This window comes from Halichoeres trimaculatus, unplaced genomic scaffold (genome assembly GCF_033239565.1).
Source record: "Halichoeres trimaculatus isolate MK-OKI-2021-1 unplaced genomic scaffold, fHalTri1.1 fHalTri1_scaffold_24, whole genome shotgun sequence".
NCBI classification, from domain to species: Eukaryota; Metazoa; Chordata; class Actinopteri; order Labriformes; family Labridae; genus Halichoeres; species Halichoeres trimaculatus.
The window spans coordinates 4,735,147-4,762,648 of NW_027437202.1; the positions used below are offsets into that span (position 1 = coordinate 4,735,147).

At 41.6% G+C, this 27,502-nt stretch overlaps 1 protein-coding gene across 5 annotated transcripts in view; it reads left to right on the forward strand.

Annotated features, from left to right (window-relative positions):
• ncam2 (neural cell adhesion molecule 2) overlaps window positions 1-27,502 on the forward strand; it is a 224,407-nt gene that overhangs the window by 168,382 nt on the left and 28,523 nt on the right. For all 5 annotated transcript variants that reach the window (XM_074664593.1, XM_074664594.1, XM_074664592.1 and 2 more), the window contains exons 6-11: window positions 4,801-4,918; window positions 9,304-9,473; window positions 13,476-13,621; window positions 20,944-21,094; window positions 23,404-23,591; window positions 24,347-24,443. In XM_074664593.1, the coding sequence (XP_074520694.1) occupies window positions 4,801-4,918; window positions 9,304-9,473; window positions 13,476-13,621; window positions 20,944-21,094; window positions 23,404-23,591; window positions 24,347-24,443 (870 nt within the window). The remainder of the gene's footprint in view (window positions 1-4,800; window positions 4,919-9,303; window positions 9,474-13,475; window positions 13,622-20,943; window positions 21,095-23,403; window positions 23,592-24,346; window positions 24,444-27,502) is intronic.

The following is a 27,502-nucleotide window of genomic DNA, read 5'->3' on the forward strand; positions in this document are numbered from 1 at the left end:
GGCCATGAACGTAAAGATAAAAAAACACCTGATCAGTTTAATTTGTCCCTGTATCAGACGCTGAGAGGATGAATATTCACAAAGGCTGAGAGGATGAAAATTGAATAAAGTCTGCTTCTAAAGGTCAGCCTTAAAATAGTCCACACTCCTCCAGGTGAGCTACAGAGACTCCTTACACGTCCTCTTGCCAAGATCAATGCCTCTCTGATATCAGGCTGTCGAGGTAAAGGCTACAGTCAGCAGCAGCTTAGCTTAGCTTAGCATTAAAGAGTGTCTAAAGGGTTAAAACCAAAATCTCTGACTCTCTGAGTGTCACTCTGTTTACTACTCATCTCCTTATGTGAGGGAACATGTTAGGGAGCTGGTAAAGACGCCAACATGTGCCTCAAACTGCTGTGAATAATATCTCTGCTTGGATTGTTTTGAAAAGGCCAAGGCGATGACTCATATCTGGGCCAGATTCAGCCAACTCTCCTATTTTCCTCCTCTCCAAAGAGCCTAATGTTGTCCCTTCATTAGTATCGAGCGTCTCTCCTCTCTGTGCTGATGACCCGCTAGCCAGAGCGGCCACACTCTGTTTCCATGGCAACTGATGCCGACGCAAAAATGGATATAAGATCCTGAAATTTCCCCCCTCGTATCCTTCGGAGACACATGCAATTAATTGTCGGTTCGCTCACTCACGCTCTCGCCCCTCAATTTTCCCCTTCGGAGCTGTCAGTGGAAACTACCGGCTGTGTCCTTCAAGACTTCTGAAATCATTCCTGCCCTGACATCAGTCGCAGCTTCCGGCTGTTGAAGAGCAGAATATGAATGTGCTGCGTCCCTTTCCTAATTATAAAGCAGCCTCTGCCTTGTGTGCTAATCTAGAAGACAAAACAAATCCCTAATAAGCTCTCCAGCAAAAGGTCCGGCTTCAAAACATCCACATGCTGAATTTCTAGTAGGTGTTGCATGGTTTTGACATTTACCGAGAACATCTCACGACTTCGCCTGATCCTCACTTCAACGAAGCCCATTAGTACTCCATGGAAAACAGCTCCTCCAGCTCCTCGCTGATGTTTTTAAATCAGCCCGAGCGAGGTTTGTGTTCTGAAATATTGTTGCAGAGTTTGTCGGTAAAGCTCCCATTATCTCCCCCTGAGCGTCTGAAGAGTCGTTTACATCATGACTGAAACATGAGGAAGAGAGAGCTTTTCTGCTGTCCTTAAAGTCTCTCCAGTTATAAAAACAATAAACACAGTTTATGATAAAGCTATGGACTGTAATATTAGTTTATAAATTAATTACAAAGTAATATAAATGTAAAATGTGCAGCTGGTAGAGAAGGAAAGGGAGATTAAATATAATAACAAAAGACTAATATAATAACAAAAGACTAATTTAAAATTTGAATTAATCTGAAAAGCTGATTAAATTTAAATTTGGATTGAAAAAAAAATACTGAAGACCAGCATGCCTTTAAACTTTATTTATTTTTATTTTTTTACAGAAAAACAACAAGCAAAGCAATCTACAAACTTAAGTGCAAATTTCTATCAAACAAAAGAAAAACAGAAAAAAACAAAAACAATTTCTTATTGAGATTATTAGTAATTTTATTTATTTTGTTTTGTTTTAATTTATTTAATTTATTTAATTTATTTTATCTTATTATATTTTGTTTTATTTTATTTTATTTTATTTATTTTCAGTTGCTAGGTTAAGAATGTTTTTTATTTATTTATTTATTTATTTATTTATTTATTTATTTAATACACCGTTTTTGTATATTTTTTTAAGATACAGAGTGATTTGATTTCTTTAGAGTCTTTGTCCAGGTCAAAAGTCAAAATCCATCAAAAAATAATTGTTTCTGTTGGCAGAAAGCAGAATTTAAATCAGAAAAAAATCATGAAAATCCGATTTAAAGCTCTCAAATCTGTCCAGATTCTGTCTTCTTTCTTTCTTTAAAAAAAAAAAAAGGGGATGGCTATTTTCTTGTGCATACTATTGATCCTTTAGTTTGATATGTACCCCACTTTCAGACATTTCAAGCTTTAAAATTGTAATAAAGAAAAAGAAAACATTCATCTTAAAGCTCTTGTTTTCTTTTCTAAGTCATAAAGAGGTGTTACTGTTGATTTCACTCCTTTTTCTAACCCTAAAGAAAACTCACAGGAGCTTTAAACCCAAAGCTGAAGCCAAAAGCTGTGAACACTATGACATCTGTCCAAGCCCCTGTGTTTTTTTTTTACCTGTGCTTATGATCTGCACTCCTGAACCCTTCATAAACGACGCCGTTTGAATGAACCCGTCAGCGTGGGAGTGTATTCCACAGGAAGAGAGGGACACCGGAGATGTATTGGCGCTGAAATCAATGGTTATCATGTGAGGCAGACGCTCACTCCTCTCATTCGCAGAGTCAGGACTATTGGAAAGGTCTCATCTTGTTAGATTAGTGCTGAGGCCATTTTTATCCCTGGAAGCTTTCCACACCTTGATGTGTGTCTCAGTACACGCCTGTGTCTTTGTGTGGAGCTGAGAAGCAGATGATGAATGGACTCTGGAGGCTGCAGATGAATGTGGGATTTGGTGTTAAAGTAAAGAGTGTGTGGAGTAATAAACACGAGTGTCATCAGCGTAACTGATGGTTAAAGACAGGCTGGAGTACAGTGCTGTGTTTGCTTCATTAGGTATCAGGCATGATGCTTTGTTTTTACTCCAATTCACCATTCATTATCCAAAGTGTGTCATCTTTTCCTCACACTAACTCCACACACACACACACACATCTTCTATCAGACTCGCATTTTAATGAGGTTTGAAGCAGCGTATCATATTTCATTTTAATCTCTCACCGAGCCGCTTTCTAGATCAACATGGAGTAAGTGTCCTCTAGATGACATCATTTGGAGGACAAATTCGATTCATTAACTCTCACCAACTCCGCTCAAACGAGGTCTGTTTGCACTTTTTTGGAATATGAATCAGCTCCGCTTTTGTTTTTCCTCAAAAAACGATACCTTTAATGCCCCGTTTTTTCCTGATCAGAGGAAACAAATGATGCTGAAATGATCTCACTGTGCAGCTGCCAGATACATTAACACACATTTAACTCGAGTGCAAACATCTGTTGTGGTGGGATGAGAATAGAGAGCGGTTCGGCACAGAACTCAGGATGGCTTTAGACGTGAGTTCAGCTTCATTTAGAGGCAAACAGCTCTTTGTGTGGGATTTAGTCGAGTCTGTCGTTTTTTTGATCTGACATAACTGATGATAAACAAAGCTGATTTTAGCTTTTTGAAAACTCAAGGAGCTGGAAATCAACTGAAGGAAGTTTGATTTCACAAACAGAATGTTAGGAACCAGAGTCCAGTCCTGATGTTTGGATTAGGTTCAGACTGGGTTTGGATCCGACATCCAGATTAGGTTCCATTAGGATTCAAACTGGTTGTCCGGATTAGGTTCGGTTTGGGTTAGGATCTAATGTCCAGATTAGGTTCAGATTTGTCTGGATGTCCAATGTCCGATCCACATTTCGATCCATCTGGATTAGGATCGGATTGGGTTCAGACCAGACATCTAGATAAGGTTCAGATTGGTTTAAGTCCAGATGTCCGAATTAGGTTTGAATTGGGTTCAGTCCAGACATCAGGATTTGGTTTGGATTGGGTTTAGATGGGATGTCCAAATAAGATTAGGATTGGATTAGGTTACAATTGGGTTCAGTCCCAACGTCTAGCTTAGATTTCGGATTGGGCTCAGTCTTGGTCATTCAGATAAGATTCTAATTGGGCTGGATGGGACGTCTTGATCCAGTTTAGATGGGTTTTAGACCAGATGTCTGGATTACATTCAGATTGGGTTCAGATCAAGCATCCAGATTAGATTGGACGTCATGATTAGATTTGGATTGGGTTAGGACAAAACGTCCGGATTAGGTCCCGCCTGGGTTTAGTCCAACTGTCAGGATTAGGTTTGGATTGGGTTCGGTCTGGACTTCTGGATCAGGTTAGGACTGGGTTTGATTGGGACATAAGGATTAGATTCAGATTAGGTTCAGTCAGGGCGTCTGGATTTTGTTTGATCCTAAAATCCAGATTAAGTTGGGATATGGCTTGGACTGGGCTCAGTCCGAACATCAGGGTTCAGTTCATATTACGTTGATCTTTATGGTTTGTCTCCACCCAAAGCACCACCCGTATAACTCTGGGTGTTTTTTACCGAGACTTCCTGCTGGGCCACACTTTGCCTCAGAGCTTCAGGTGTCTGCAGCTGGAGAGTTTTTCTTTCCACCTACACGTCGGACACAAACTGCAGGATTCACACTCCACAGCTCCAATATGTTTCAGCAAACATGCCCAGACCGATCCCCCCGGCAGAGCAGTTACAGTGGAGTGGAGACAAAGTGCAGCGCTGAGAAATGGACTTAAAAGTCTGACAAACATGGCCGCTGCCACAAAGCTGTCACTCCCCTGTCAGAGCAAAGAGCCGGAGCAGAAAAGACCGAGGCCTGCTCTGCCTCTGCTCTGCTTTCACTGAATGACAAGATGACAGTCACCCAGCGATTGGGTGGCAGGGACACACTGGTGTCTCTGACAGCACTCAGCATACGCTCCTGATAAAGTCATCAGGACCTCTGCTGTTTATCAACACAGAAGTTTGAAGGAGATGGAAGACAGGCTGCATGAATATACGAGTGTGTGGACAAATTTACACTGTCTGAAGCTCACAGCTTTTTCTGCTCACATGTCGTCTGAATGTCTGAGTTACTCCTCTCTGACTGAGCGCTTTTCTGCTCTGTGTTCCTCCCTCCAGTCCCTCCGGTGCTCTCCGTGTTCCAGCAGTCCTTCAACGCCACAGCGGACTACCAGGAATCAGTCACCTTCACCTGCCTCGCCTCTGGATCTCCTGAGCCCCTGGTCACATGGCACAGGTACAGGTTTAACCCACACTCACATTTACCTCCTAGAATCCAACTAAGGGAGTTTCTGCCACATACTCAAACTGTTTTCCAAGCATTCATGCAGCAAAATCAAGTCTCAATGTGATAAATTTGCACCTGAAGAGCATTCGGCACCTCTGATTCCACTTCGACAACTTTGCATCAGGTAATAAGTTTGCAGAGCGCCTTCAGTGTTGCTGCATATTTTGCACATTTCAATCCCATGTCTAAAAGCTATCCTCCATCTGAAACAAGTTGCAATCACGTAGAATTTTTAATTTTTAAGAATTATTTTTATTTTTTATTGAAAAAAAAAGAAAATTAAAATTAAAAAGACAATTATAAAATAAATTAATTGATTAAAAATTAATTAATCAAAAAATTAATTAATTAAAAAATTAATAAATCAAAAAAAAAAAAAATAGATTAAAAACAGAAATCCCGTCAAATGGTTTTTTGAAGTATTTTTTATCTAGAAATGCATAATAAAGCAGGATCTCTAACATAAAACACTCAGGATATCTGATTTTTATCCCTCCTAAAGTTGATTTTGTAACTTTTTCATCATTTTCCTTCATGCTGTGCAAACATGTAGGAAATCAATCCCTCCTCTTTAGGACGAATATGAAAGCACATCCTGGGGAAACCAAGCGAAGGTGAATTCAACGTGCAGCAGGTTGACTAAAACGATCGAAATATGGCAGCTTTCTCCAAACATCAATAATGTGGATGTTGTGTTAAAGAAAGGCTGCTTTTCTATATGTGCAGCTCCAACAATAACAGAGTGCGGACGGAGGAAAGATGGCGGGTGAAATAACCCTTAAACGTGGCGCTGAATGGAACATAATGGCAGAGCTACACTCAAGTGTGAACAGCCACACTTACCTTCATTCTCAACTATTCCAAGTTATTGCTTTCCGTCTTTAACCACCCGCATTTGTCGTCTTTATTGCAGGGTAGAATACAGTAGCTTATGTTCCTGTTCCTCCATAAAGAGCGAAAAAAGACATGCAGCGTGCACGTTGTTAGCACCTCCACTCTGCTGGTGCTTCACTTTTTCCACCTGATAACGATGCACAACTAAATTAACTCACAGATTGTAGTTACACCGATGGGATGTCTGTGTAGCAGCTTGTAAAAATGAGAGACACGCACAGCTTTGCAAAGTACAGCCTAAACACGGAGACGCTGCACAGCTGGATGTCTCCTCATTCATCCCTTTCTTTGTGTCTGTTTTTCAAACCCCGACAGCTGAAATCATTTTCACTCCTGGGCGTGTTTGCTCGACTTCCAGGAACAGAACAAAACCAGGAGGATTAGGTTTTAATGATGTGACGAGAAGTGTGATATGACGCGGCGAATGTCCTCATGACGGGGGAAACTTAACACAGAGTGGTCCCTCATCAGCCATGTGTAAAGTCTGAAGCATAGAGCAGCAAAGCTTCTCCTCGAATGCTTTCTTCCAGGAATAATAGAAAAGCATGAGCAGCAGGAGGCTTTTGTTGATGTCTGCTGCATCGAAACAATGAAAACTGAAGAGGATGAGAGTTTATTGACATGAACTAGATGCAGCTTAAAAAAAGAATCGTAAATAGGTCTACACTTAATGTTTAAGTAGCCTATCTCTGTACCTGCATATACAGAACGAACGTACACGAGGAGGTCACGTTTTCTCTGTTCACGTGTTTCTGCAGCGCATGAATCAAAGATAAGAATCTCAGAGTGAAAAGGGAAAAGTATGAGATGTGTTTGTTTTCCCACCTCAAAGATAATCTTTACTTCCCTTCCGGTGCTCATCAGTGTTTACCTGAAACGCCAGACGAACAGTTTCATACATCCCCCAGGGAAATATTTCTCTGGTCCATCTGGGTAGCAGCTCTTTGGATTTGTTTTCAGAGGCGGGACCTTCATAAAAATCAGCAGCTGGTGATTGGATGACCAAACAACTATGACAAAGGCGTTAGATGACTGCTGCTGTTTTTGTAAAGTGAACTTAAGAATCAAAGCAACGCTGACAAGTACGAAAGTCTGTGACGTCACTTCCGCTGCTCCCGCCTCTCTTCCCTGATTGGGCCGGTTAGAATTTAGCCGAGTGAGTTCATTGGTCAATGGAGCCTGGCAAGATGGATCCAGCAGGTCCATCCGCTCTGCAAGGTTACATCAGTGTTGCCAGTCACCTTGAAAAAGTAATCCAATTACTGATTACTCGGTTTTAAAAGTGACTAAGTCAGATTACAAGTTACTTTATTAGTTACATTCAGCTACTGCCGACAACACCTGCAGCGAGATGATTTGGCAGAATTGTGTAATTATGATTAAAATAAAATATCCCCAGTATAATCCCCAGTATCCTGCCCGGGGCACCCCAGTTTGAAAAGTCTAGGCACACCCCTGCTCCCTGCTTGTCACCAGGTGCCTCGTTGCATGTAGCCTGCGCTATGTTGCTCTGCTCTTCAATGGCTGGATTTGTCCTAAACAGAGAGTTCAGCTCATGGAATAGAGGGAGTTACAGTGAAAGACAGGACTCACCTTTCCCCAGGTAAAAGTCAAACAGCTTCTCAAGCGTTTATGGCCTGAATACTGTCATCTTTAGCTGACAAACTCAAAACAGTGACTGTGTGAAAGGAACAGTAACGCACAGTGACTTTGATAAGTAACTTTTATCTGATTACTGGTTTCTGGACTCCAAAGTTTGAACACATCACTGCAGAATAACTGCTGCACGTGGGTTGGATTGAACATCATCACAAACAGCTTAACCCGTGTTTTAGCCTTCGTCTTCTTTTTCTTCCTGAAAGTCCAGCTCCAGTGATTTCCTTCATTTCCCACGTCAACACGTCCTGCACGCCATCCTGACTGAATTAAAACCACTCCAACAAAGAACGGACTAACAACAACAACACAACCCAATTTGCTTCTCCTTTTGAAGTCGCCCCTTCCGGCGTCCTCCAGGTCCCCTCTTGCATTTCCTGTCAGAGCGATGTTTGGCCTCGTCCTCTGTGCACCATGGGTAATGGACTACCTGTCAGCAGTCAGTCAGAATAATGGCATTCAGTGCTGCAGTGTCCGCTCCGAAGATGAGGCCTCTCTTCATTTCCTCTTTGGCTCGCCAGAGTTATTATTACTTGGCTTTGGTGTTTCCTGCGTCGACTTTCAATTATCCTCCCCCTCTGTTTTTTTCGTTCCTGCAGTACAGTGGAGCTGCAGCCGAGGTCCCTCTACACACCGGTTTGTTTGTGTGTTTGTGTCTGAGCGTAGAAGAACTGCTCGTTTGAAATCCCCCAAATAATAAGATTGTTTTTATTTCTCATGAATACGATCGAGTGTGGGACGGTATGGAGAGGTCTCTAAGTTTGTTTGGAGGTATGCATTATTCGCAGCTCCTGTGTTCCCTCTGCTTTAAAATTCAATATACTGAACAGTCTGTGAGGTTGGGAAATCGAGAGCTGGGGTGTTATTATGCGTGCAGAATAAACCGGGGCGTGTTTTTAAACAGAATCATCACATTTCAGGGTTTGGGTTGAAAGTATTTTAAAGGTATGCGTCTTTTCACTCACATGAAAGTCAAACGCACGCATTGGATAAAGCCTGACCTGTATTTGAGCATCCATTCGACCTTATAGATCACACGCCTGCTGTAAATAAAGCAGCAGAGAAGTCTACCTTTATGCTTCTGCTATGACGCTTAAATATAGACAAGCACCAATTTAGCAGCTGCCTCCTTTCTGATTAATTTCCCTGCAGAGTCCAATAAGAAAAGACATTAAGTCAGCACTGTATTCCACACCACACAGGAGTCATTCAGCGAGTGCTGCAGTCCCGAACACGGCGCACACAAACAACACTTACCGAGAATATCAAGACGACTCTTTTCTGCATGACAGCATCCGAGGAGTGGTTGGCGTCTGAAGAATCTCGATGACAGACAACAAATGATTCACTGAGCGATAGTTATTTCAATTAGACGATGATATGTCTATCCGACGCCGCGCTTTTGTCACACTTGAAAGAGTTTCTATAAAAAGTGCTGCTATGTTTATGCGCTATAGATAGCTTCAAAGTCGAGCCGTCTGCACTTATCCTCTCTTTGACGGGATCAGCTGACGTACAAAAGCTCTGGTTGAACACGTGTAGCATCAAAGAAGTGTCAGTGGGAATTTAGCGGAGGTCAGCGTCAGATAAGAGCCCTTGTTGTAACTTTTTCTGGTGCTTCAGGCTCATGCATTCATAACTGAATCAGAATCCAAAAACTTTATTCAAAACAAATCATCTTGAACAAAGTAAGTTCAGAGGTCTGCAAAGATTTAACCAATTCCCATCCTCCTCCTTCACACGCCTTCTTCCTCATGTGTTTGTTTGTTTGTTTGTTTGTGCAGGAAAGGGCAGCAGCTGGAGCAGTCAGAGAAGTACTTCTTCACCAAACTGGACGGCGGGCGGAGCATGCTGACCATCCGCAACATCCAGCAGGGAGATGGGGGGAGCTACACCTGCAGGGCCACCAACAAAGCCGGGTCACAGGAGAGGGAGCTCTTCCTCAAAGTGTTCGGTAAGAAAAAGCAAAAAGTTTGTTCCTATTGAGCGTTTTCTGTCAGTGTGAGCCAGGGGCGGTGCCAGGGTTTCGATTAAGGGTGGGCCAAAACCAATTTTGGGTGGCCTAATTATTGTTACTATGTTTGTTTTAAGGCAGATTTGGTGCTTTTTGATCCTTTGATATTTGATAAAACTTTAGCGCATCAGTCGTCAATGGCTCTCAATGGTATTGGCCAAAGATTAGCGCTCTAACGCACCAATGAGCTGCGCCGCCTCAACTTTCTATGTATTATAGGCTGTAAGAGCAGCAACATTGAAAAAATTGCCAAACTTGGCTTGTATTTTTAAATACAGGGCATCTTTATTTCAATTTAATTTAATTTTATTTTATTTTATTTTATTTTATTTTATTATTGTATTATATTTTGTTTTATTTTATTCTATTTTATTTTATTTTAATTTATTTTATTTTATTTTAGCTGTAGAGCACTTTGAATTGCCTTGTGTACAAATTGTGCTCTACAAATAAACTTGCCTTGCCTTGCCATCTTAGAATAACAAAACAAGCGTAAAGTGACACAATTTCATAATATTTCTCTTAAAAACTTAGCTTAAACAAAAAAGAAAGAAAGAAAGAAAGAAAGAAAGAAATTATCTTCTTTAAGAAAAGTTTGAGGTGGGCCTGGGACCCTTGGGCCCACCCTTGATGCTGCCCCTGGTCTGAGCTCCACTGAAGCTTCAACAGCACTGACCACGAGTCCGTGAAGTGTTTTTTATTGATCTATAAAGCTTTATAGTGAATTCTATTCTGTGAAATGTTTTTGTCCACCTGCGCAAACGTCTAAATATGGCCCTCAGCTCTCCACAATATCCGCCGCGTCGATATGATATATCCCTGAAAGGAAATATATCATTTATTGCTTCATATTTCATTTACCGCACCACCCCCCCCAATAAAAAATTTCAATTTCTATTTTCATAAACCTGCCGGCTATTTCCTCTCAGATGGCTCTGATAGCGCGGTTCGAGCTCATGAAAATGTATGGAGATTTGTGCTCGAGTCATCAACATCCTCTCAAGATGCGAGGAGCGCTTGTTCTTCAGAAATGCACATTTAAATGAAGAAGTTAAGAGGGTGGGAGGAGTCCACCGCGAGAGTGTTGTAAGTTAGTTTTATTAGCTTTGACAGCTGAGGCGGGAGGAGAACAAGAGATTTGAGGAGATGAAGTGCATTTAGAATGTGTTTCCACTCTTTTATATCAGCCAAGTTTGTTTTTGTGTGCTGTTAAAAGAAGACGGTGCGACTCGGCTGCAGCAGCTGGATGCTCCTCCATCCATACTTGTGACCATGTGCTACCACAGGCCGGTTTCTGCGGCGGCTAATTGCTCGAGGACTATTGATTCCTGTTTCACCTCTTTGCACTCCAACACTTAAACATCTGCGAGCTGGATATCGCCACAGTTCGCCGTCTGGCTGCTGTGCTGAGACACCACACCCTGGAGCTGTTAATAGCAGACATGTTATTCCCTGCAGCTATTATTAGTCTGCAGGGATTATGTTAAGTTGTCTTGCTTTTAATGCTGCAGGTCATTTCCCAACAGAGAAAATATTCACCATTTACACCCAGATAAGATTCTCAGTCGAGTCATTAATCTTGCTGGCAGTGTGGCTTAAAGGACGCTTCTGTTTACTGCTGCAGTGCAAATCTCAAAAACTGTTTCTTTAAATGACACAAGATTAAGTACAGACCTCCTTCCCCAAGGATTATGGTGATCCCTCACCCTGTGACCAAGTATTTGTGAAGCAAATCACCCCTCGCTGTTTGAAGAAGCGAAGTCACTCAATCCGCTTCTGAAGAATCTGTCTTTTGTTGCAGTTATTCGGAGAATCCAGCCTAATCGGAGACAATAGCCAGCAGTTAGAGAGCTGATAAGCTTCGACTGCCTGAAGCGTCAACAGGGAATGTCAAGTTTTGGTGAAAGAGCAACAAACTTCTTCTTAAATTCAAAATTTATCAGCGCCTAAGTCCTCGCAGTCGGCTTCGACTTGAATATTCGTTTGATTTGTTGTCAGCTCGGTGTGAAATTCAGCATTCTCCCTAATGGCTTTTTTGTTATATATAAGTCAAACAAGTTGGCTGAACACATCATTGCACTGTTCTTCGTTTTTCTTTCCTTATTTTTGTTGACACACAATACCCAATCCGCTCCTCGTGGAGGGGAATGTAAGCAGAATGAGATAAGACAGCGGAAACAAATTTCATCTCCAAAAAAAGAAGAAAAGAGAAAAAACACAAAGTGATGATATATGTAATAATAAAAAAGCAGCAGGCTGTGGATTTTTGTGTTAAACCCTCCAAACTTTGCAGAGTTTACGAGGCATCAAGCGTGACAGGAGAGAATCTGTGCTGACATTTACTTTGTGAGCGCGCGCGGCTGAAACAACAAATACACACATTGTTATCAGATACAGTCAGCATCATATTCTGTTGTCTGATACCTGTCAGTGGGAGGGATAAGAGCTTTCTCTACTGTCAAATAGCGCTATAGGGGGAATAGGTGTGGTGTTTTAGAACCGAAGCCGCAGAAACCAGATTATTTTTGTGCCTTTTTTTGCTTCAAAGTCCAAGAATTGTTCAAAAATGCTCCTTCCTTGAGTGAAACTGGCCTAAAAACTCAGTGAGAGTGTTTTTATAATCCTGAAAACCTTCATCAGATTTGTCATCCTGTCACTTTCCTCTCAGGCGCTGACACCGTTAATGGCTTACTCTCAGCGTGAGGCCAGAATTCGCCTGTTTTCTTTTTTTTTCTGTGCGCAACTGTCAGACGACTGTGAAGTAGCTAAATGCAACATTTACAATTCTAATCATTACAACACCTATCATTAATATAATGAAGTGTAATTATAGTTATTAACAGACTGCAGAGTGGAAAAAAAAGCTTTGTTTTTAATTAAACTGAGAGAAAGACAAAGTTAGCAGAGCTCATTTGAATTTACAAACTGAGAGGAATAAACTCAACTGTGTAAAAGTACTCCGAAAACGCAGAAGGTCAAAGCAATCCTGGATTTTTATCTTTCCGCACCAACACCTCGTCCTCTCCTCTTTTTTTCTCATTTGGAGTTGAAATGTTTGAGATAATGCTTTATTAATAATGTTCCCCCGCTGAGTGGTTTTTGCAGCACGCTTGATAAATGAGACGTATCCCATTTAATATTTGCATGATGAAGGGCGTCTGGAGCACGACGGCGCTGATAAGGTGATGGTGGAGGGAGCCGGTTCAGGCCGGTCTGTGGCGTTATCACACTGTGGAGGAAACACATTCAGTGTGTCTGTTTTTGGACCTGTTTCCACATTACTCTGACCTCAAGCCCCCAAATCCCCCTGAGATAGCTTCTTCACCCAGTGGTTGAAGCCATGTGAAATTGCCAAACCCTCCCCAAATCCCCCCTGGGTGGTGTTAAAAGCCTCCAGTACAGTAGTCACTATTTTTCCATTCACTTCCCTTTCCTCTTTGGATTTTCTGCTGTGCTACTTTGCGAGCACCCCCGCTAAGGACCCGGGCGCAGTGTGTGCGGCGCAGAAAGAAGCAATCCATGATTCATGTGACATGCTCGGTGCCCTCGACATGCTTGGCGTTTCAGGGTTTTTGCTTATCAGAAAGAAGCAAGTGAGGAGCAGCCCCCTTCCTCCTCCTCCTCCTCCTCGAACGGAGAGCTTTTGCAGCTGTTATCGAGGTGCTCGCTTGGCGTCAGAAGCGCTTCACGGCATGCTGGAGAGGCAGACAAAAATCTATATTTATTTCAAACAAAAAAAAAGGATTGCACACTGAGGGAGAGTTTTGATGCTTTTGTGCTTTAAACTTCAGCAAAGAGCGTTTTTGTGTTTCATCTATGAAAATTGACTGCTGTAGAAAATGATCTTCGCCTGGACTGTCAGCACTAAAGTCATGCTGTGTTTAAACCCCTTCATCTCCTCCCTTTTCTCTGTGCACTTATATAGTTCTTCTTTTTCTCCAGTCCAGCCGCACATCACCCAGCTGAAGAACGTGACAGCCGTGGAGGGCAGCGCCGCCATGATCTCCTGCGTGGCTGACGGGGAGCCTCTGCCTGACATCTCCTGGAGGAGAGCCAGCGACGGGCAGACCTTCGTGGACGGAGACAAGGTAGAGATGCCAGGAAGCCCATCTGGCTGTGTGTGAGCGTGTGGCTGAAGCTGGGGCTCATGGGACGTTAATTAAAAAGCATATATGGGACAGACTCAGGAAGAGCCACCGGCTTTTAGAGGTTAAACACAAGTGTCCAAATATTTGATGATGAGAAACAGAAACAGCTCAGATCTCTGCACATCCACTCCTCAGGCAGGTGCATGAAATATAAAAAGAGAAAGACAAAAAAGTCAAAATTTATCAGAGGAAAAAGAAAAATCCTGCACACTGGCTGACTTCCAGAAAGAAAAACTTGGTCATAGAACTTTATCAAGCAATGTTTGTGCCACAAACAAAGTTAAAATACAATTAAGACAGTGAGAATTCTACGGTGGCCCTGAGAGCTCACAGAAAAGCTCACAAAAAAGTAGGAAAACATCTTCATCAATTTAACAACACACACTACAAAGACGGAAACACACACATGACAAAAACGCTCTGCAAATACACTGCAACACAACAGAAGTGTTTCCAGAGGACGCTTAAAAGTGATGCACATGTCCTGACACACTTGATTTTGCCGCAGATTTTCAGTCACAAGTCTATTTCCATTAGTTGTGTAGGAAAATTAGATAAAAGTAAGTGTTTTTGTTTTATTTAACATTGTGATCGCATGATACAAGACATGTGCATCACTTTTAAGTGTCCTCTGGAAACACTTCTGTTGTGTTGCAGTGTATTTGCAGTGCTTTTTTTTTTAAATGCTGTGCACATGTTGTCAAATTTATGAAATAATTTCTCAATTTGCTTGTGTTTTCTTAAGTTGCAGTGCTGTGAGCCCTTGGGGCCACCGTAGAATTCACTGATAATTACAAAACATTTAAATGTAACAATCTCACAAATGTCATGACTGAGTACATAGGGTCCTAATAAGGGTAAAAAACTAATAAGTTCAAGTCAGAAGGAAATATGACATGAACAATCTGATTATAGGAATAAACAAAACAAAAAGAGGAGCTAAGAATCATACCTTCAAGAATCTGAAGAAAAACGTTCAGTTTTGCTGACACATGTGAGTGAGCGCAAAGCAACAGGTCAAAAGCACAAGATTAAATGCAAGACTAAAACATGTTTTGCAGCTAGACAAAGTTACATTTTATTTTTAAGAAATAAGGAAAAAAGTAAGACAAGTATAACATTTTGGTGTCTGACCTTTGTTATAAAATGTGGTATTAAAAAAAAAATAATAATAATTAAAAAAACAGCAACAAATTTTTAAAAGCAAATCAAAATAAAAAAAAATCAACTTTTGTATCAAAAATTAGAATGTCAGAGGTAGTAACACAACAAGAACTTTGTCATATAATAAGTCAATTTTTACTTGAAATAAGACAAAAAAAAACTTGGCAAGAGTTCAGTTTTTTGCAGTGAAGGTGACCTGTTCAATGCCACAGAAGCGTAAAGAAGAGATGTCGTGTTGGGCGATGTTGAAATGTTTGGCCATGAGATAGTTTGGATTGATGCTTCTTTCACACTCACTGGTTCTTTGTTTGAGATTTCTTGTAGTTTTTCCAACATATGTACCGTACATGCAGATGTGATGACGCTTTATCGGAAATTTCTTGCCTGTGTGGGGATGAGAGAAATGATCGGCTTTGAAAGTGTTGAAAGTAGAAGGTTGAAGGTCTGGATAACTGGACTGGATCTCAGCTTCAGATCAAAGTTGGCACAAACCACACAAACCTTTTTTTTCTCACAAACAAAGGAGGATTGTTGAAACTGTTGTTGATTTTTTTTTTTTGTCCAAGTAGATCTGAGCGTGTCTTTTTTTAGGGCTGGAGAAACATGAGAAATTTGGCTTGGGGATGAAATCTGACTCAGTTTGTATTTATTGCAGAGTTCATAAGATATCGACAGCTACATAAAGCTTTTCAGATTTATCCTTGATGCCGTCTACATAATGCAATCAAAGTGGTTTTGCATAGTTTGAGTAATGGCTCTGAATATGACATAAGTGCCATTACTCTGCAGTAAAACGCTTGTATTTGCCAAATGTCGGCTTTGAGTTACGAGCCAGTTTCCAGACTGGTTGTTAGTGAGTTTTAACTGATGAGATTTTAATAAAAGGAAGGTTTCCCCAACTCAATTAAAACCAGTGAATTCTCAAATTTCTCCACTGTTAGTGACCGTCTCGATCTGTTTGAACGTCTGCAGAGTGAATATTGACTATTTGTGCTTATTCTGGATGCTAGTGAAGGAAAGAGCCCACATTATGAGATAATTACTGGAGAACGTGCTCATAAAAACACAAGCAGACATAATCTGTCCCATCTGCCAAACATGAAATGTTGCAATAAGCTTCATTTATTGCAGGCGGTGCTGCTCTGCTGATGATATTCACATCGAACTGAAGAAAGAGCTTTTTGAGTCACGCTTTTTGAGGTGTTTTAAAAAGACGCAACCCTGCATCCATGACTCTCTCCGTCCACAAGAGCATCCCCACAAACGAAGAGTAATTAGTCTTCAAAGAGTGCCGTCAGTGTCAGAATCACAGGCCCACTTCTGTCACAGCCGCCCTGGTAGAAGAGGCTGGCACACAGGGGGGAAAAAACAAAGATGGCAGCCGCTCATATGCCGGGGAAAAAAGGTCACCGCCAAGATAAATGAATGTGTGCATTGGCTCGAATCGCTCGGGTTGATAAATCACAGCCGAAAATGAGAGTAAGTGCTTCTCGTCCTGCAGCAAATGCAATTATGGAAATGCGTCGCGCGAACCAACACACCTAAACACACGCAAAGACAAACACGGCGCGTGAGCCTCTGGGAATGATGGATGGCCACAGTCATTTGGGTTTAAGGCAGGATGTTCCTCTCTCAATTTGCTCTCCAATCTGCATATCCACTCCTCACTCCCTCTTGTTGGGAGGCATTAAGCTTGAAAGGGTTTCGTTTTACTGGCTGCATAATGTAGCTCCCATTCTTCTCATTCTTTACCCACTGACACATTGACCCCTCAGAACGTAATGGGATGCAGCTCCTGGAATTTAATTATGAGCAGAGGCAGGGGTTTAGTTTCACTCCTCTGCTATTGTTTTGCCAGGAGCAAGGTTAGCGCTGCAGCCTGTGTGCTATTCATGCAAAACACCCACAGCTAGAGACATCAGAAGTCTGTGGATGAAATGATCCTTTGTGTGGTCAAAAAGTCTTTAAAGCCCCTCAAAACTTTCATGCTTTAAGTGACTCTTACCTTTGATATCATCCCTGAGTTTCAACTTTTCCAAGCTGCATGCAAGCTCTCATCAGAAGATACTCCACCCACACCAATTTTCCAATTATTCCAATTATTGTTTACCTTTCCCGTTTGATATGTGGCCACAGAAGCTGCAGTCCGTCTGCACACATAGATAATAGTCATGTTTAGCTCTGGATGCTTCTGTGCAGCCCCTTGTTTGGCCTCCATTTCCTTGAAGCAGAAAGCAGTTATTAAATGTCATTTTGTTGTTGTCGGGAGCGTGACAGTGGTACAGTGGTGGATTATTAAAGTGGAGCAAATATAACCAGCCCATATTCCGTCCTCACGTCGAAACAGTCGGACTGTCGTGTGCTTGGTTGACATTTACAGCTGACATTTTTTTTAATATGGGAAAACTCTCCTGCATTTGAAGTGAAATAACACAATCCTGTTTGAGAGATTGTATTTGAGATAAAGGGATTTCATATTTCTGCATCATTTTTCTGCTTCTTAACCCTTTCATCTCCTCCTCCTCCTTGCTTGTTAGAAAGTTGCACCCTCCGTTCACTTCACGTCTGGCCGCCTGCCTCGCCGTCGAGCTGAGCTGCATATCAAACAGGCCGCGCTGGGACAGACCCTGTCAGTTGGAAGAGGAGGAGTGTGGGAGGTGTTAGCGGGTAATTTCCTGACTCAGAAGCAAGAAGACTTCCTCCCTTTCTCCTCCTTGCATCCTCCCATTCCTCGGTATTCCCATTCAACACACACACACACCAATCCCCCATCCCAAAGAGAGCAGAACCGAGCCTCTAAAAGCCGCCTCACCTCATTGGTTGATGGCGTCGCCAACGATGGGAGCGGAGATAAGCGATTCCAGACGGGCTCACGCTGAAGGAGTCTGCGAGTGACAACATAAAGAGAGCGTGATTCAGGCGAGGGCTCCTCACGGCCGAGGCTTATGAGGCTTAGACTCATAATGAGTCTGAGCGGGAGGAGGTGACAGGAGGGCATTAAAGGGGCTGGATATGTCGTGATTTACAGCAGGGTCTTCAGAGGAGGTGTGCAGGATGTGTCTGCTAAATATGAATATGCATGTAAGGGCAGCTACTTCAAAGACTTGGATCTGCAGCCGTGGATTTGTCACACGCCTGCAGAGGATGCAGAGTGATCTGAAGGGTGAAGGTGTGAACTCATGTGTCAGAGATGCAGCGTAAGCACGGTTGTGATAAATATTTACACTAAAAGCTCCTGTGGGGGCTGTGTCGTGTTGACTTTGGCGCCTTTTATTTATTTATTATTTAACCTTAAGTTTACCAGGAATAATCCCATTGAGATGCAAGATCTCTTTTACAAGGCCAAGACAGCAGCATGAGGAAGATTCACACAGAGAGCAAGACAGAGACAATAAACAGAAATAAATCAACAATTCAGGCTCATCAGATGACCCTTGATTCTGGTTTTTAAAATTGTCCAAGCTAACATGATTGTCCAGTTTCAGATGGGCTTGTAGCTCAGACCAAGATGAAGGAGCAAAGTGACAGCCAGCGACGACCTCAGGGGTCAGTAAGGAGCAGAAATAAGACGACAGATCATTCAGTTCAGCCTCATAAAGAAAGGTATACTGATGCTCCATTCTTCTTTTATTTAGGGAAGACAGAGCAACTCTGTTATACAAGGCACAGTGATGTGTCGCAATGCAGCATGGGAAACTGAGTCCAGCACTTTGACAGAGGCAGATGAAGCCTGCATTTAAAGAATGTCACCACAAACCGAAACAAAAAAACATCCTTTTTTTCTGAAAAAGAAGCTTTAGATGTGATGGCTAACGTTTATCCTCTACACTGCAAAAAACTGAAATCTTATCAAGTGTTTTTGTCTTATTTTCAGTAGAAGATGTCTTTTTAGACTCAATATGAGCCACATTCACCTGACTAGTCAAGAAAATGTCTTATTGTAGTTTCAAGCAATATTTCTAGCAAATTTGTCTTGTTCCATTGGCAGATTTTTTTTAACGGTTCAAAGCAATTCAGACCTAATTTTTGTCCTCAAATAACTTGAAACAAGACATTTTTTCTGCACTCTGCACTAATAAGTTGAAGCTTTTTTGTACAATAAGACAAAAACACTTGATAAGATTTCTGTTTTTTTTGCAGTAGACTGTCCTCTTGGATCTAGAAAAGTACATTGCCTTTGTTTTATCAGCATTTAAAACCAGCTCCAGTTTACAGATACTTTTCTAGACAGTGTTAAAAGCAGCTCTCAGTTGGCTGACTGCAAGGGATGGTGTCATCCGCATAGAAGTGAAACTTTGCCTCTGTTACTAGGGATGGGTACCTTTCACATTTTAAATGATACGGTACCAATGCCCGGTACCTGGCAATCAGTATCGGTACTCAATGCTACAAATTTTCTGTACTTTATTGTGTTTATGTGGTGAAAAATATCAAGTGGTTTAATAATAAGCATGGAAAATCCCCCACTCTTCCACTCCCTCACAGTCACAAGTGTGTGTTTAGCTACCTAAACATGGTAGCTTTTGATTTTACATGAATTGGTACCTGGTACTTTTGACAGAATTCAGTTGGTACCTATAAAAGTGCCTAATTTGGTACCCATGTGGTTCCCTATCTGTGACATTTTACATAACTCATTACCATGAATCACAAAGAGAATAGGGCCTAATACAGACCCTTGTGGAACACCATTTTTTGTATTGGTATAAGATAAGTCGTCCACTCTGACACTTTGCTTCCTGTTGCTCAGACTCAACCCAGTGTTGATGACCCCCTGCAGAAGAATAGAGTGACCCACTGTATCAAAGACCTTAAATAAGTCTAAAAACAGAGCAACACAGTGTTTTCTGGAGTCTATGTTTTTTTTATAAAGTCATCAAGTGGATGAAAATGTCTTTGAACAGCCTCTCAGATAAAAGTCCTTCAGGAGCTTTAGAGAAGAGGATTCTAACATTTGAGAACTTTACAGATGATGAAGCAAAAACAGACAAACAAGCGTCTCCGACAGCGTTGAGGGGTTTCCCTTTGTTCAAAAGGCTTTTGTTGTTGTAATTCCTTTATTAGGAAGACACTCGCAGCTCTAATTTGAGTGCAATCCTACATTAACTCTAAGCCCTGGAGCTACAGGAAACCCCGTTGAAGCTGTTTGTTTAATTAGCAGGCGACAATAACCCAGTCTGACAGTCACAAAGTCAGAGAGGAACAAATCTGCTCTTTAACTCTGCGACGGTGTTCATAAAACACGCCTCAGTCAGCGCTCTCCTCTGTAATAAGATCTCCCTCTCTGCGTGCGTGTGTGAGTGTCTCAGATCGTCTGTTTCAGTGTTATTAGCCGTGATAGTGCTATCATGATCTGTGGCTGTGACATTTGATAGCCGTGTCTCTGGGTTCACAAAGGCTCTCAGAGGCGGCGATAGATTGCTGACATAATGTATGCCATGTGCTGTTTGATGGGTACTTCTACTGAAAAGACCCCACAGCACTCCTCAGAGTCTATGAATAATAAGATGGACTCAAATAAATCGGCTTCTCAGCCGCCGTGGCGCCTTGTAGTGAGAAAATGTCAACTTCTTTATCACACATTTAGAGATGTGTGTGCATATGTTTACGTTTTCGTTTTTATGATTTAACTGATGATTCATGACGCTCAGGGCTTTTTATTCCCTTTCTTCACTCTAAAACGTTCTCATCGGATGACCTTCAGTGAAATCACTCTCACAGTCCCTCAGCTCTCAGCTGTTTTCTTTAGGGTCGCAGAGGTTATCTCTGTTTCCCGCCAAGATGCTCCTCAGGTGTTTTTTTCTCATTACGAGGGAGCGTCGATTACAGGAATGATAGCCTCGTCTGCAGTAATTGACCTGTTGCTTCGATTTGATACGACCCGTCTTCATACAGACGTAATGACCTCATTATAAATCGACTGTTTGCTGCCTTAACCCAGACTCCAACGTGACAAGTGACGACAAGGATCATGAGGGTTGTGTCTCAATTACAAAGTTGGCTGAGGAAGCAACCTACTTCCCACCTTCAGCAGCGTATAGATCTCTTGGTGTGATTCCACAATCTAAGCTTTTTTCACAATCTGATCATGTCTGCAGAGCCAGGACGGGAGATTCGAAGTCCGAGGCCGCCACGGGAAGTCCGTGCTGACCATCAGTGGCGTGCGGCTGGCAGACCTGGGTCGATTCGACTGCGAGGCTCAGAGCCGCATCGGAGGCCATCAGAAGAGCATGTTCCTGGACATCGAGTGTGAGTAGTGTTCATCGGCTGAGAAAGGTCAGCACGCTCACGCAGCTGTTTCCACTTCTCTGATAATTAGAGCGCACGCTCTGCTCCGAGCGGAGGTGTAATGGAAACACCTGTGTGGGTCGTATTAACATGATGTAGGTTTAACAAACATGACGTCTGGGATGTAAACTGAAGCCCTTTTAGCATCCAGCTTCACAGACAAGTATCAAAGGCTCTCTTTCATGCTTTGCGTCAACGTGCATCCACAAACAATCCTTCAGCTTCATTTGCAGGAAAATTGAAGTCTTATCAAGTCTTATCAAGAGTTTGTTTGTTTGTTTGTCTGTGAACAACATAACTTAAAAACTTGTTCTTGATTAAATTTTCAGGAAATGTTCAAACTGGGATAAGGACGAAGTGATTAAATTCTGGAGGTGATTCTTCATCATTGTGAGATAGGGCTGTTTTCACCATATGTGTATATAACTCCACCATAAATGGTCAGATTGCTTTGCAAAACATTACAACACAAGGTCACCATAATTTCTGACAGATGTAAAAGTAGGATCCAGATCCTGACATTAATCTGGATACTAAGATCCAGAATATGAAATATTTCAGGGAACAAATTATTGTACAAACCTGCAACTAACACCAAATTGTAGCAGACAGTCTGCTTAAGGGAAGTATAACATTAAAGTCGGACTAAAGTGTTACTGACAATCACAAAATGCTTTGCACACTGTAAAAAACTGAAATCTTATCTAGTGTTTTTTTTCTTATTTCCAGTAAAAAATGTCTTTTCAGACTTGATATGAGCCACATTCACCTGACCAGTCCAGAAAAATGTTTTATTTCAAGTTATTTAAAGACAAAAATTAGGTCTGAATTGCTCGTAACAAGAAAAAAAATCTGCCAATGGAACAAAAAAAATTTGCTTGACACTAAGATAATGTCTTTTCTCTTGTTCCATTGGCAGATTTTCCTTTTTACTCGTTAAAAACAACTCAAACCTCATTTTTCTCTTTAAATAACTCAAAACAAGACTTGTGTCTAGACTGGTCAGGTGAATGTGGCTCATATTAAGTCTAAAAAGACATTTTCTGCTGAAAATAAGACAAAAACACTTGATAAGATTTCAGTTTTTTGTAGGAGAATGATCAAAGTGACCGAGACGTCACCTCCTGCCCCCTGTTAACCTCAAATGACCCCGCCCACTCCTCCCTGTCTGCATCTCTGTTTGGTCTCTAATGTGAAACTGAAACACATTCAAGCCGTCCAATCAGCACCCCGATCCCCTGGAGCCTCCACAAGTTCAAAAGTTCATCCCCTAATAATTTATTTCATTCTGTTTTTTCCTCTCTCTGCAGATCATTATAATATAATAAACATTTTACAGCACGGCGGCGTTAAGAAGGGTTAATTAGTGAGAGGATTTCATGCATGGCCTTTGGTTTTCAGCATCCAACTTCCTGACGAGTGCCCCCATCCTTCAGTGCTGGGTGTTTGGGCTTAAAGAGGACCCCCCCTCCCTCTCTCCCTGCCTAATGAGCTCTGACGCAAAGATCTCCATTTTGGCCTTGAAATGATGAGGTTCATTATGAAAGCATTTAAAAAGAAGCAGTGCAGATATCATTTTTGTCAGCTGAGACAAAAACAAAAAAAATGACAGGGATGTTTTCTGATTCTTCTTTGACTCTCCAGGAAAAGTTTCCTCATGTGGAGTAAAAAACAAAGCTCACAAACCAGGAGGCAAAGTTGTCGTCTCTTCCCTGTAAACTGGTTTTGCTGACAAGTCTCTGTGAGCCGCGTCGACTCCCACTCTGCTCAGAGGCTGCGAGGAGTGTGAGTGTGGCACCGAGCTAATGAACTCATTTACTAAGTCACTGCAGGCTGCGGGGGGATAACGCGTCCTCGGCTGTGACAGAGAGCCAGACATCAATCTCTTTAATGGAATCCTGCAAGCGAGCATAAAACAACCATAATGCCTCTCTCCGGCTGAGCTGGGCTGACTGGGCCAAAAGAAATCTGCACGCTGCGACCGTCCGTTACAGGCCTTCTTCGCTCTGTTTACATCTTTAAGTTTTATTCTTTGGGAGATGATCGTAATGGAGATCTCTTTCCTTCCAGCGTGACGCGGTTCGATTAAAGCTCCTTTTTCTTTGAGGAGTTCAGCTTCAAAAAGTCATTTTTCTGTCTTTGATCATCCAGCGCAGCTTCACCTTTCAATCTAATTGGCTGACACAAACTTCAAACACACAAGCAATTACTCTTGAAGTAAATTAGCTCTTGTTCCACCATGTAAACGAAGTGTGTGTGTTTTTGGATAGATATCCCAAAGTTCCTGACCAACCACACCATCTTCTACTCGTGGGAGGGGAACCCGGTGAACATCAGCTGCGACGTCATGTCGAATCCTCCCGCCACCATGCTGTGGAGGAGAGAGCGCTTCACCATCTCCGCGAACGGGCCGGCGAATACGCGGGTCCACAACGCAGAGGGGAAGTCAGTCCTTGAGGTGAGTGCGAAGCTCCAATGGCAGGTTTTTTTATGTTACAAGAAATTCAGACCTCATTTTTGTCTTTAAACAACTTAAAACTTAACATTTTTCTGGACTGATACGTTGAATAGAATAAAAAAGAAAATACTTTATTTATCCCCAGGAAATTCAGGAGTCACAGCAGCAGTCAAGAAAACAAAGAGAAGAAAGTGTAGAGAAAGTGCAAAAAGGATCATAAGAAAATAGATGCTAACAGCTTGTCCATCATTCTCCAGTCAGCCAGCCTCCACCTAGCCATGTCAGTGAATAGCATGATGCTACTCTGCCTTCTCGTATTCCTTCTGTTGCTGGGTTAGCATGGCTAGCTCATCCTTCTTATTGGAGATAGATCTTGGATGGAAGGACAGGTCGATGTTGTCACTTCTTGAACCAGCACATCATCCTCACCTCCTTCTCCTCACCTTGTGGGGAAACATCCGGCCTAGCACAAGTTAGCATTGACAAGCTACAGGCCGCTAACAGTATGACCATGGTTACATGTAGGATCTCCAGACAAAGACAGGAGCAAAAGCAGTAAGAATATCTCTGAAGACAAAACCAGTTGGGTGGTAGCTCATATCAAGTATGATAAGACCATTTTTACTTTAAATAAGACAAAAACACTTGATGAGGTTTTGTTTTTTTGCAGTAAGACTGAGAGTTGTGACAAAATTAAGAGTAAAGAAAAAGCTTCAAGTTCTCAGGAAAAAGTCTCAAAGTGTGCTCTTGTTCAGGTCACCCCCATGTCCGACAGGGACTTTGGCCGCTACAACTGCACCGCCAGGAACAACATCGGAGTGCGGTACCAGGAGTTTATTCTGGCACAAGCAGGTGAGTGTCCCCGTGCGTGTCCTCTCTACCTGAGCTAATGAGATTGGCGACTTCATTTCCCACCCAGAATATGTGGAGTCAGGGATCCCACGGTTCCTCCCGTGACCCTCTCCCTCCCTGCTAATGGTTACGGCCTTATTTGCAATCCTCAGGAAGACAGATTCTCCTACAACTCCAAGCCCCTATTCAGCCTGGCCTAATCTCAAATAGTGCTGCCTGATTTACCATGGCCCTGGCTATTTACTGAAGTACCCCCTAATTTACGGGAGCGCGGGCTAATACACAATAGTGCAGTCCAATTATCTTTAGTGCAGATTGAATTGCTCTGGCTGAGGGGGGAAGTAGTGAGCAAAAAGCTGACCTGGTTTGGAGTCTTGGGGGGAAACAATGTGTTTTGGAAGTTGTTCTGACACCAAGAAGTCTGCGCGCGGACACACACTCACGCTGAGTAAAAGTTCGGGTCAGTAATGGAGTCTCAAGAGGGATGATCTCCTCTGGAAGCTGCTGGGACTTTTTTTATTTTTTACAGTCTGTCTCCAGATCTCTGAGAGGAAAGAAATGGGAATGTGTTTTGAGGATGTTGTTTGGATGCTTTTAGATGAAAAAAAAACAAAGAGGAGAGGAAAAACAAACAAAAAAAGCAAGGATGACTTCATCCACACGTTCCTCAGCAGACTGCTTGAAAACTGTGAGTCCAGTGCTTACAATGAGGAGGTTTTACAGGTAACACTCTCGAGGTTGAGTTCATATTTCACTTGCAGCATCCTTACTTCAGTGTAAGAAAAGAGCCATCACTCCCTCGTGCAGTATGTTGCTGTTTTCTTTATGTTTGATTGTGAGGGCTGTGTGTGTGTGTGTGTGTGTGTCAGGTGTGCCGCCCCTGCTTCTCAGTGGTTAGAGAACACCAGCAAAGCACCTGTGATTGGCTGTGGAGGAGGGAAATGTTCCATTTAGGCAGCCCAATGACGTCAGCACAGAGAGGAGGAAACCCCAGCTCTACCGACTTTCAACCGGCCACATCACCCGTAGAACCCTGTGTTGCATTAGTGTTAGTTTGTTAGGATTTAAGTTGTTTAATTTCTTGTCGTTTGTATTTCTGTAAAAATAAATTGTACCGCTTGAGATCTGAACTTTGTGTTAGACTCCTGTGGCTGCTTGGGAATCGGTGGAAACGGGGAATTTTCATGTTGAGTCTTGGCCACCACTAGACCGGGCATGGATGTGTGTTTGGGTCAGGTGAGTGGATACTACAGGGAAGTTGAGAAGAGTGATTGTTAATGTCAACACATTCCCCCATAAGAGGAGAAATCAAAGCTGGTTTGTTCTGAAGTCTCACTCTTCTTTGAAATAAATGAACAAATACTAAACCTTGGTGTTTTAAGATAAGATAAAGCACAGTCTATAAAAATAATAAAAAAAACATGATGTCTAAATAAGAAATAATAATGAAAATAAATATAGAAAAATAACTCTAAGATGTTTTTTTTTATATTCTGGAAAAAAAACAGAGTGACACCTCCAAAGATGTTTTATAGGTACATTTTGTGACCTGTATTTCATGGTGGATGTGTGTTAAGGTCAGGTGAGCATAAACCAAGGGAAAGTTGTGAAGAGTGATTGTTATTGTCAACATGTTCCCCCATTGGAGGAATCAAAGCTGTTTTGTTCTGAAGTCTCACTCCTGATTAAAAAAGTTTCATAAAAATAAATTAAACAAAAATTGGATGATTTTTTTATATTCTGGAAAAAAACGGAGTGACACCTCCACAGATGTTTTATAGGTGCATTTTGTGACCTGTATTTCATGATGGATCTGTAAAGGTCAGGTAAGCGGATACTAAAGGGAAGTTATGAAGATTGATTGTTATCGTCAACATGTTGCCCCATTGGAGGACTCAAAGCTGGTTTGTTCTGAGGTCTCACTCCTGATTAAAATTAGTAAATTAAAAAAAAAAAAAAACTTAGATGGATTTTTTTTCATATTCTGGAAATAAAACGGTGTGACACCTCCACAGATGTTTTATGGGTGCATTATGTGACCTGTATTTCATGATGGATCTGTAAAGGTCAGGTAAGCGGATACTAAATGGCAGTTATGAAGATTGATTGTTATTGTCAACATGTTGCCCCATTGGAGGAATCAAAGCTGGTTTGTTCTGAGGTCTCACTCCTGATTAAAATTAGTAAATTTAAAAAAAAATAGAAAAAAACTTAGATGAATTTTTCATATTCTGGAAATAAAACAGAGTGACACCTCCACAGATGTTTTATAGCTGCATTTTGTGACCTTTTTTTTTGTGGTGGATGTGTGTTTAGGTCAGGTGAGAGGATACTAAAGGGTAGTTGTGAAGAGTGATTGTTATTGTCAACATGTTCCCCCATTGGAGGAATCAAAGCTGGTTTGTTCTGAAGTCTCACTCCTGATTAAAAAAATTAAATAAAAATACACTAGAAAAAAACTTAGATTGTTTTTTTCATATTCTGGAAAAAAAACGGAGTGACAGCTCCACAGATGTTTTATAGGGGCATTTTGTGACCTGTATTTTGTGATGGATGTGTGTATAGGTCAGGTAAGCAGATATTTAAGGAAAGTTGTGAAGAGAGATCGTTGTTGTCAAAGCTTCCTCCCATTGGGGGAATCAAAGCTGGTTTGTTCTGAAGTCTCAGTCCTGATTAAAACAATAAAATAAAAATAGATAAGAAAAAACTAAGATTGTTTTTTTTTTTCAGATTCTGGAAAAAAAACGGAGTGACACCTCCACAGATGTTTTATAGGGGCATTTTGTGACCTGTTTTTTTGTGATGGATGTGTGTTAAGGTCAGGTAAGCAGAAACTAAAGGGAAGTTGTGAAGAGTGAATGTTATAGTCAACATGTTCCCCCACTGGAGGAATCAAAGCTGGTTTGTTCTGAAGTCTCACTCCTGATTAAAAAAAATTGAATAAAAATAGATAAAAAAAAAATTAGATTGTTTTTTTTCATATTCTGGAAAAAAACGGAGTGTCACCTCCACAGATGTTTTATAGGTGCATTATGTGACCTGTATTTCGTGATGGATGT